The 11629-nt window shown below is 48.2% G+C and overlaps 1 protein-coding gene across 1 annotated transcript in view; it reads right to left on the reverse strand.

Moving 5' to 3' along the window:
* TBC1D9 (TBC1 domain family member 9) overlaps positions 1–11629 on the reverse strand; it is a 112027-nt gene that overhangs the window by 2133 nt on the left and 98265 nt on the right. The window contains exons 15-21 of the mRNA XM_004712141.2: positions 9464–9562; positions 9244–9312; positions 7078–7318; positions 4077–4142; positions 3233–3319; positions 370–444; positions 173–276 (exon numbers count right to left, since the gene is read on the reverse strand). Of these exons, the coding sequence (XP_004712198.2) occupies positions 173–276; positions 370–444; positions 3233–3319; positions 4077–4142; positions 7078–7318; positions 9244–9312; positions 9464–9562 (741 nt within the window). The remainder of the gene's footprint in view (positions 1–172; positions 277–369; positions 445–3232; positions 3320–4076; positions 4143–7077; positions 7319–9243; positions 9313–9463; positions 9563–11629) is intronic.

The following is an 11629-nucleotide window of genomic DNA, read 5'->3' on the forward strand; positions in this document are numbered from 1 at the left end:
ACACACACACACACACACACACACACACACACCATTTACAAACTCCAACAGCTACAAAGTACCCAGGTTAGTTCCCGTGGTCCCCGAGGGATGCTAACTCTACAGTTTTCTATGTCTGGAAGACAAGAGCTTCAAGGTTTGAAATGCATGTGTTCAATTGGTAAGCACTTACCTGATTCAGTTTGGGTAAATCCTTTGCGTTCTTGGACTTAGCTTTATTGTCTGAAGTCCAAAGTCTCAAGTAGTTACGGTTTTCTTGAGAATTTGCCCTCTTCCCTAAAACGCAAATGTTAAGAAATGAGTGACCAGAGGTCAAGACACTAGTCTGCAAGTGTCCGGAAGCCAAGCTACAGAGGAGACGCTCAGTACCTTTGTCCGGCTTTAGACTCACGGTCACGAAGCCGTCATCAGTGCTCTGTTTGCTTCTGCTCTCTAACCCAACAACTGCCGGCAGAAGGAAAAATGAAAATTGACATAACATGTCATAGAAAGTACAAAAACGTTGTCAGATTTTGCAAATAAAAATACAGGGCAGTCACAGGTCAACATGAATTTCAGATAAACAAAAAAAGATTTTTTTTAGTGTTTCCCATGTAGTATTTTTCAGCACAAGTATGTCCCAAATATGGAATGGCAAAAGCTAATTATGCTAAAAAAAATAACTTGTTGCTCATCAGAGATTCACATTTTACGATGTGTCTTATATTTTATCTGGCCACCCTGCCTCTGGGTCATAGGTTCCCAAACTTATTTGGCCTACCACCCCCTTTTCTGGAAGTAAAAAAAAAGTTGACTCAGAGTTCCCTGGCCAAGAAAAACCATTGTGCTAAAGCTCACAATCTAGGATAAAGTGTAGGTATCTACTTTTGCAGCCCCCTGAAAAGGCCCAGTGCCCCCAAGGGGCACCGCTCTGGAGAGCACTACTTTAGGTGAAGGGCTTAAAGACTGCGATGTTTGCCCTAGTGAATACTGATTTCCCTCTCCTGACTGCTAGATTTAAAGAGCCCTGCTGTGTCCTGGTTATGCTTTGGGCTGCTAACTGCAGGGTCAGCGGTTCAAAACCACTAGCTACGCCGAGGGTGAGAGATGGGGCTTTCTACTCCTGTGAAGAGTTAGCTTCAGAAACAAGGGCGGTTCTACCCTGTCCTATAGGGTCACTATGTCAGTAGGGACTCGATGGCAGCGAGTTTGGTAGCGTAGTGGGGTGCACTGGACTGCTAAGCACGGGTCAGCACGTTGCACCCTCCTGCCTCTCTGTGGAAGACAGAGGACAGAGTCGGCTTCTTGACACACAGCCTCAGAAATCCTCTGGAGCAATTCTGCTCAGTCCTGGAAGGTGGCTATGCATCCGCGTCAGCGAGTTGTTCAAGCCACTCAATTAAACAAGCATCTCTACTAAGGATTATACTTATTGTATAATCTGTATATTAGCATACAGACTATTGATTACTGCTGGCCACTGGGGGAAAAAAACCCAAGAACTCACTCTTTGAAGGAAACTAAAATCTAGGTGGGTTAAAAACCACCAGCAAGCACCCCCACCAAAAACATTTTGGGCAAACTTTTGCCAAAATTTTAACTCACTGCCATTGAGTTGATTCCAACTCGTGGATGTGGGACAGGGCAGAACTGCCCCTGTGGGTTCCGAGACCGACGCTCCCCGCGAGTAGAAAGCCTCCTTTCCCCACCGAGCGGCCCAGCACACTGCCCAAAGCGCTATCCTGTTCTTTCAGCCCCATCGCTCGCCATTTCAGAAAGCTGGCTGTCAAGGAGCTCATTTGCAAGTGCTTTCTTTGTCCTTAAGTTAGGGCATTTACAGGTCACGGATGGACTTCCAAAGAGAGGGGTGGAGAGCAGTCTCAGTTTCCTGTTCAGCTTGCTGGCGGGAAGGGTGCCTTCCGGCACTCCCTCAGCCATCTCCAGAAGGTGGCGCGCTCGCCAGGGATGTGACCATCACTGCCCATGATGATCCATTCATCTCGGCAGTTTCTAAGACAGAGCGAGGACTATGTAGTATACCTGACTAAGAAACAAACAACAACAAAGCCCTTTTCCCGAATTGCTGGAAATGATTTAAGAAATAAATATTCACATATAGTTAATGTATGGGAAACTCCTAAAAGGATAGATATACCATATGTGAGAACTATGTTTTCAAAGAATTTTTAATGATATGCTCACTAGATTTTAAGTGGAAAAAAAAGTGATATATAAAATTGTATAGTCAGTTTGATATCAATTACATATATTATCATTGTAAGTACATATGTCCTAGGAACTAAAAAAAAGTAAAGGGGCTTCAAAAAGTTTATGGAAAAGTGGGATGAAAAGACAATGGAATTTTGAAGTGATCTTTTTTAGAGCTTCCTTCTACTTCAAGACAGTGATAGGTGTTAAGACATCTCCGTGTGCATCCTTTCCTTAAATTCGTATCTACGCTGCATATACAAAGGGGCTTTGAAAAATGGAAATGGAATTAAGAGAGAGTGGATTTTTCCCGTGAACTTTTTGAACAGAATTCGATGGTCAACAATGTTATGAGGACTGTCAGGAAGGCTAATAAGGTGTTCTGCCAACCATGTCCTGCATCATCTCATTCGATTCCCACGACACGCAGAACGACAGCTCTCATCTCCATTTTCCACACAAGGAATCTGAGACTGAGACTCAGGAACCAACCTGGGCTCATATACACAACAATGGGCAGAGCAAATATTCGGGTGAGCTCTAGCCCTTAACCTCAGAGCCTCAGTGCTGGTAGTAAAAATAATAAGAACGAATCTGGCTTTCTCCTCTCCACTCAATCACGTAAGGCTGAAGCTGTGTTTATTTTGAGGATCAAAAATTTTAAGAAGCAATAGAAAACTCACAATTAATCTCAGACTTGGATGAAGACACCGAGTTGCCCTACTGACAAGGTAAATCACTGACCGCAGTAGAAAACTGAGGGACATTGCTCAGGATCACAGAGACAACTGGTATAAGACTTAGTATTTGCAGACACAAACAACACTGCTAACCATTCTGTACGTAGACCTAGCAATCATCTAGAGCAAGGGGGGAGGCACCTTGTGTGTCCAGGGGCAGGCAGTAAACATATTCGGCTTAGACGGTAACATATGAGACAACGGTGTTCACGTCATTAACTGACTAACTTTGGAAGCAAGTCCTCTTGTCGTAGCAAGCTGTGTCGAAGAGGAAGAGAGTGCCTTTGATGAGAAACGCCACTTACCATGCGTACATTCTGGGGTGATATCCTCAAAGAAGTACTGAGTTGCTTCAAAAGCGGAATCCGGCTCATCTTGATCAGAGGACGGCTCTAGAGAGGAGGAGGAAGATAATTCTTTCTCATGTAGGCAGAAGCATGGCTCAGTGAAAGTGTGATTTAATTATTATTTTTTAAATATGACACCAGAGGAAGATGAGGAGCTATAGTTCCAGAGGTGGGACAGGCTCAGACCTGAGGGGCCTTGAATGCTGCTGCCGCTGAAACCTTAGCAACAAGGGGAGGTGGGTCTCTTTTGCTTCAATCCTAATTCACCTTTCTTTTTAATTATCCCAAATAATTTGAATTTTCCATTTCTGGGGGACTTTACAAACCCCCCGGAATAGTGTTTTAAAAACCAAATTGCAGGAAATCTATGGATAAACACAATTCCCAATCTATGCTTCTTGTGTTAGCTGTAACTGAGGGAATTCCGACCGAAGATGATCCCATATGTGCCCAATAGAATTGTTCAATCCATTTATATAGGTTTACTCGACTCACACTATTTTTAGTGCTAATCGCTTATTAATTTATTTATCTAACTTAGTATTCCCTAGTACTTCTAGCATGTATTTATATCATGGACTAAACTGTGCCCTTCAGTTCAATAACATATATTTACTCACTGGCTCAAATGGAAGCCAACCATGTTTAAAACTGAGCTCTTGCCACCTGCAACTTCCACACCTCCCACTTGTCCCACCGAGGCTGCAACTGAGCCCCCCTCCCCTCTCCCTGGCGCCCACAGAGAGGCTTCAAGTCGGCTCCTGGTTACGAGTGCCGCCGCTGCCCTGGGGAGCTCACTTACCAGGCAAGACGTGCATTCTGTACAGGAGTTTGAGTTTCTCCGTGAGATCCCCATGACACGCGGCGCCTACAAGTCACAGAAACAGCCCCATCAAAGACTCTGGGTGTGCCAGTGACCCCTCAAGGCTCAGGAAGTGGGAAACAACCCAGGATGGGACAGAGGTCCTTGCGTCTGGAGAAAGGCCTCAGGATGTTGCAGCACTGTAAGGCCATGGCGTCCCCTCCCCAGCCCACCCCACACAGTGAATGCAGGACCCGCGCGATGGAAGGATGGATGCCATCCCCCGCGGTGCGTTATGAATCAGACACTTGTCACCCAGAGGGTTCTCCCTGGCTGTTCAGAAGGCGATCTCCGGCCTTTCCCTGGAGTCTGTATTGGGCGACCTGTGGAAGGCTCTGCGGAAACCAGTGCAGCAGTCCAGCAACACGCAAGCCCCCAGGTGGGGGCTGCACAAGAGGTCCACGGGCCTAGAATCGAACCGGGGTCTCCCACGTGGAAGGCAAGAATCCCACCACTGAACCACCACTGCACGGAGCAGACCCTTTGCACTTTGTATGCTATCTGAATTAAAGCCAATGAAATCATTCACACTTACTTTTGTTTCTACCTATAAGACATGTCTCCCCTTGCCCCCTTCCTCCTTATTATATTAAAATGTTTTTATTCTCATCCAAAGGTGATATTGTAAAGGATCCTTTGAGAGCAGTGATTACTTTGGGGCAAAAAAAATTAAAATTAAAATCAGGCCAAAGCGGCCTTCAACTTTATCTAGATTGCTTTACTATCATTTTGAGTAAGGGGATGGATTTCTAAACTAATTATCTAAGTAACCATGAAGAACTCACTCCCTGCTATGGATCGATTCAGACTCATAGCAACCCTATGGACAGAGAAGAGCTGCTCCCAGGGGGTTACGAGGTTGTATGTCTTCCCGGGAGTAGAAAGCCTCGTTGTTCTATGGAGGAGTGGCTGGTAGGTTTGAAATCGCTGACCCTGGGTTTAGCAAATGAACACATAGCCCACTCTGCCGCCCAGAGGTCCTTAAAAAAACAATCGTTTTTTGCCGTCCTCAGCGTGGAGTCCTGTGAGCAGAAGGGACCTTCATGACAGACAGCGTCCAGTTACTCCTGGCTCCACCATGTGCTAACCTGTGCCTTCCACTCAGTTCAATAGCCTAGTTATTGACTGTGAAAGACTGATGTCCTAGCAAGTGACAGAGCTTGTTTCGCAACTCCTGTCGTTAGTTGAAAATGATCATGATCAGAGTAAGGAGGGAGATGACAAAAGATACCCACAGCCCCACCACAAACTCCACCTCCAGGGGGCCTGGACTCCAGTCTCAGCGCTTCCACTTTAATGAACCATTGTAGGAGCAGAGAGCCTCATTTTTCTCCTGAGGAGAGGCTGGTGGGTTTGAACTGCCAACCTTGCAGTAAGCAGTCCAATGCTTACCAAGCTAAGTTCACAGAGAATCAGAGAGCAGCATGCCGGTACATGCTGTTCAAGTGCCACCTGTCATTATTGATTGCCTCACAGGATTGTTGTTTGGATTAAAGGACAGAGTGCACGTTGGTCTAAAACATCCACAACGGGGTCTGGGCTCAACAAGTGCTACTTCTATTCTGCCTTCAACCTTTTAAGCAGATTCACGGAGGCTTTAGAGAAAATAATGATCTTAACTTTTTTTCCCTTAAACACCATTTTCATCTAGCCTGTAAGGTGCCCTTATGGTGCAGTGGTTACATGTTGGGCTCCAATTCTCAAGGTCAGCAGTTCGAAGCCACCAGCTGCCCTTCAGGAGGAAGACAGGGCTCAGAAACTCAGGGGGCAGGTCCACCCTGGCCTACAGGGTTGCTATGAGTTGGCATAGACTGAATGGCATTGGGTTTGGGTTTGGAAAGTCCTCTAGAAATTAGATAACCTTAGGGAACCCTTTGGACTCCCTGTCGGCGCCTTTCCTTGGGTGGGTCATTAGACTGCACAGCTGTTACGGCTTTTTAGCCCAATGCGGAAAGCACTGTGAAACATCATGACATTTTCTATATGACAGAAACGTGATGCCGAGTCTGTTCGATTCACGGTGCTCCTGTGTGTAACCAATGAAACACCGCCCGGTTCTGCGCCCCCTCACAGTTGTTCGTCTGTTGTGTTCACTGTTGTAACCACTGTGTCAAACCCATCTCAGGAAGGGTCTTCCTTCTCTTCTGTTTTCCGCCCGATCCTCTACTCTACCATGAATGACGTCCTTCTCAGGGACGTGTCCCAAGTCCGTGAGGCAAACCTTCACTGTCCTTGCTTCACAGGCACCGTCTGGTGCACTTCTTCTGAGACCGAGGGGCTGATTCTTCTGGCCGTGCCTGCTACAGTCAGTCTTGTGCGTCAATGCCACAGCTCAAAGGCATCGATTCTCCTGCAGTCTTCCTTATTCACGGCCCAGCTGTGAATGCGTGCCAGTGACTGAAAAGACCATGGCTTGTGTCCGCTGCACCTTCGCTTTCAAAGGGACATCTTTGCTCGTTAGCACTTTAAAGCGGTCTTGGACAGCCGATCTATTCAATGTAATATTGAATATGACAATGTAATATTGAATATGACAATGTAAGATCTTGATCTTCCCACTACCACCTTTCTCTCTGTATATATAAATATATATTCTTTAAAAGAAAAGTCAATCTACTCAAGCATTTCTTTTGCTTCTTGTAAGGTTTTCCTGGTCTGTGGTTTCAGTGCTCAGTCTAAGTTAGCGATTTATTGCCCTGCAGATTCTCCGATAATGTACTTTTAACTAGGATAGGGTCATTTAATGATCTGTTCATCTAATGTGGAAGTGGAAGCCAATCGTACAGTTTGCAAACCTTGCCATGTCGTTCACTGCCCTCTCAACCCAGTGTTCTAAGGCAGTAGGGCCGTGGCCCTGTGGGGCAGCACTGCTGATCACCGGGTGACCTCTACCTGTGCCCCTCCCTCCACCGGCTCCTGTCCCCGGGCTCCTTGTCCTTACTTAGCCCAGCGACAAACTCCCGGAAGTTAATCAGCGAGTCTCCATTTTCATCCAGCAGCTGGAACAGGCGGGAGGCCAGCACCTCCGAGTGGGCTCCGCACGCCCAGGGGAAGAGCAGGGCAAACATGCCCTTGAACTGCTCAAAGTCGATGCGGTACTGCTCCAGGTAAGGCAGGCTGGGGTCGTGCCGGTCCAGCGCATTGCTGCTCCCGCCCCAGTAGCAGCTGGTTAGATGTTCTGCCTGAGAAAGCAAAGAACAGGCCGATGAGGGGGAGACTCCATCCCACAGCCAGACCAGGCGGTTTGGGGAACGGCCTTAGGTCACCCTGTGGGTATTCACTGGGCTTTCGGTCAACGTGTGCCTTCCCCGCTACCCCGGCCTCCCTCTGTGGCCTCTTCATTCTGCATTTATTGCCACCTGCCCATCCACTCCAGGCCAGCCGCTCCTGCAGTTGTCATCTGGCAAAAAGGATGTGGTTCGGTGACCGGAGGCAGGTAAAGAAAGAGAGGGAAAGAGGCCCCCTTTCTCCCCCTTAAAGCCCAGACTCACATACATTGTAAGGCAGCATTCCCATGATGAGGACACACTTTTAAAAAAATGTACGGTATAATTTCAAAGACTTAGGAATTCTCACCGGAAACACTTCTATAAAATGGGGGATCTTAGTCAAGGCCACTCAGCCAGTTCGTGAGTGCAGAATCATGAGGAGGCGTTAGCTTTCCTGACTCCCAGTTTAGGGACCCATCTTTACGCCTAGCCCCTGCCTTCCCTGGTCACAGAGCCACACAATGCTCATCACACACGGACAAAGCTACCGGCTGGCATGCTTCCTTCTATCCACTGGGAATGCTACATTACTGTACACCTTGGAGCTGCTTTATTTTTAAAATTCCTATTTCTTATTGCTTCAAACCCTCCGTAAATATGGTTCTCACCTCCCCCACCCCAGCCCCTTCTTCCTTCAGTGGGTTGATTTCAATGCACCGTGACCTGTGCAGCAGAGGGTAACAGCCCCACATGGTTCTCCAGGCTGTAATCTTTACAGGAACAGACCGCCTCATCTTTCTCCCATGGGTGTGAACTGCTGACCTTGTAGTTAGCAATCCTACTCTTAATCCAACTGCCCTTTGATCCATGTACAAGTTCCTCTTGAGCACAATTAGATTTGTCTAAGAAGAAGTACAGCCAGGATGCTGCCTCGAGGCCAGGCTCGTTAGGCTTCATCTCACACACCTGAGACATGTTGTCAGGAGAGACCGGCCCTGGAGAAGGACGTCACGCTTGCTAAAACAGGGGGGCCGTGACAAGGGGGAGGCCCTTGACAAGACAGACGGACTGCGGCTGTGAGTGGGCTCGGCTCCCACATAGGACAACTGAGGATGGTGCAGGACCAGGCAGCATTTCATTTTGTTGTATTTTACCTGTGATATTTATAGCATACTTATGGCAAAAATGTTTTTCTAGAATAAAAGCGTATTCATTACCTTGTCTTTTAATATGATGCTTTCTTACTAAGAAATAAAATTATGAGGCTAAATTCTAAAACAGAAAGCAACATTTAGCCAATTGAGCTTCTCCTGAAACAGTCCAATAACCCTACTTCTTAATTTAGTTAGCTGTATATTATCTTCCTTTAAATGTGGTAACATAGGGAACCCCATTGTCACTGAGGGCTAAGCAATGGGCTCCTAACCAATAGGCTGGTGGTTCAAACCCATCAATTGCTGCATGGGAGAAAGATGAGGCTGACGGATCCCATAATGATTCACAGTTTTGGGAATTCTCCTTAGAGCCATCATGAGTCAGACTTATTCAGTGACACTGAGTTATTCAGCAGAATATAAGAAATGACCACTCCTAATCACTCATGGCAGAATTTGAACTTAATTGACATTATGACAGTGAGTACTATAAAGTCATATCACACTTTCTTAGGTCCAAGGAAACAGTTACAATTTCAGTGGGTTGAAAGACCGCAAACCTCTCGGTCCTGAATTATACAAATACATTTATTTTTCGAAGTAAGCCCTCCAGTTTGGGATTTTTAGTTCTATTGTCATTTCTATGCATGGGAATACCTCACAATACCCTTACAGAACAAGGGAAGGCAAATGCAACTACAGAGGTGACTCCCTTCAGTGCACAGGTGTTTGGGTTTCAGGTACCTTGAACAGAGCATAGAGCTCTTCCAGCTCGTCCATGGAGAAGGAGGTTTCGGTCACAATGGTGCGCACCTGTAGAAGCAGGAACACAGAGAATTTCCCAGACTCACAAGGGGCCCTGTCAGGGAGGTTCCTGCGCGTCTTCTTGCAGACCGGCGTCAGTTCTGCCCAGAAGGAGTTCATGGGCCAGTAGGTGGAGGCGAAAGGATGGAGGAAGACTCACCACGTTCCGCTTGGTGGTGTCCTCCAGGGTCTGGATCACCTTCAGTCTCTGTTTGAACCTCATCTGCTCAATCACATCTGCCCGGATGGTCCCAAATTTCTGAAACGAAACAATAACAGCGTTTCTGAAAAAAAAAATTAAAACACAAGAAATCCATGGCTGGACACATTGAGTCGACAGAATCAGAGGGGACACAACTCTGACACACGTGCGGTGGTCTGCCACAGGGCGGGCATTCTAGACGATTCCTTTCTTTACGGAAGGGGGAAGTTTTTCAAACCCACAGGGTCTTCCTTAAGTATATACCTATATATTCACGAAGGTCGGGGTTACGTACGGCTGTGAAGGCCACTTGTGCAGGGAGGCCAAAAAAAAGGTTTAAAGGGAGCGGTGTTTTTCACAAGAGGAAAGGCTAAGTCTGGTCTGGGAAACGAGGAGCAGCGTCAGTGTGAGGCTCCGCTCTCCTCATCTCTAATTCAGCAGCCTTCGTCCTCCTGGTCCAGAAATCGATATGTGTGTCTCTGGCTGGCAGACACTCTCTCTTCAAACTCCAAAATAGTTCGTGCAGCCTAAGTTGGCTGTTGATCTCAATTTCAAAAATTAAGTGAAACGTCCTCTCTGAGGGCCGGACATCATGCCTGGTAGAGTAGAGGGCCAGCGACAAAGAGGAAGGCCCTCAGTGGGGCGGACGGACAGATGGACGGCGTTGAACACAGGGTGGGTGAGCTAGAGCTGATTCAGGGACATCTCCTTCCAGCAATGACAATTACGTACCCAACCTCCTCTTAGGGGCGGAGGGATTAGTTTCAAGCAGGCAGTTCTTCCTGTGCTGCTTTGCTGCCCTGATGGCGGATGCCACCAAACAGCCCTTCATGTCTCCTCGATGTTTCCCTTTCAACCACCCCGCCTTGGGGCACTGGGCAAGAGGCCGGAGGAAAGGAGGTGGAGATGGCTCTGCCCCATATTCCACATCGCCGTTCTCTAACCTGTCGGCCTCCCACCATTGTTCCTGCCTGGCAGAAGAGGTCCCCAGCTTTGCTGGGCAGCCTCTCCGTGGGCAGCTTTATCTTTCAGTGCTTTCCTTTGTGTTGCCGGGAAGGCAGATTAAAAAAAACCACAAAAAAACCAAAACGATGGGGGCCAAGCTCCATCAAGTTCAGGAGGCTTTATTTGCCTTTCTACATCCTCCTGAGAAGACTTTACATATTTAAATGCTGTCTGCCCACCACATGGATATGCATTGAGCAAAAAGGCATCCTTGCTAAGATCCAGGATCCAGGATCCATTGTTTTTAAAGACTACTGCATCGGCCCGATTCTGCTCAGATGAATGTCTCTTCACTTGTGGCACGTTCTGCAGGGGTGCAGGACAGGGGTCCACACTGCTGGCCTGAGGACTGAGCACCGCTCAGAACACGGAGGTTTTTCTTTCATCAGAAAATCCCCACCAGCTGCTGTGGCCTCTGAAGGACCGCAGGAGACCAAGCCTGTGCTGGTGGCCCATGTAGACAGCTCTGGTACAGAGGGCCCCCTCTGTGCCTCACCCACTGGCAGCACCAGCTGGGGCCTGGAAGTGGTGAACCCCAAAGCCACCAAGGCCCCATCTGGTGGCCTGGGTGCTCTGGACGAGATGCCACTGTCTGCAGGCCAGCAACCTGTATGTGCAACCAGGGCGAGCTCTACTTCCCCATGGACTGCCTCCTGTGGGCTCTGCAGGATGTGCTAGGGGCATCGGGGGCTGCTCTCTGCCACATGCTCCGACCCGAAGGAGGAGGGCAGGAGCCCGTCAACTGCCATGGTGGCCAAGCTGTCTCCTGTCCACCAGCGAAAGTGTGAGCGTGTCCCACTGGCTCTGTTCTGTCATGAGCCCAGCCAAGCTGTCCCCTGCAGCAGCTAACCACTCCCCGCAACCTTCACCATGGACCAGCCTGGTGACACCCTCGACCTGATGCTGACTTACGTCCACCTTCAGAAACAGCTGTCTTCCTGCTCCTGTGCCACCCACCCCGCAGGTGTTCGGCCAGGAGGTGAGCTGCACAATCAAGTTCAACCAACAGATAGGACAGGGTCAACATTCAGTCCAGCCTCGACAGGCAGCTTCTCTGAGGCGTGCAGGGAGACGCCAAGTTCTCAGCTGTGCTGGCTGTCTCTACTGCCAAGTCTGCCT

This window comes from Echinops telfairi, unplaced genomic scaffold (assembly GCF_000313985.2).
Source record: "Echinops telfairi isolate 266 unplaced genomic scaffold, ASM31398v2 ScPeMD7_2186;HRSCAF=2738, whole genome shotgun sequence".
NCBI classification, from domain to species: domain Eukaryota; kingdom Metazoa; phylum Chordata; class Mammalia; order Afrosoricida; family Tenrecidae; genus Echinops; species Echinops telfairi.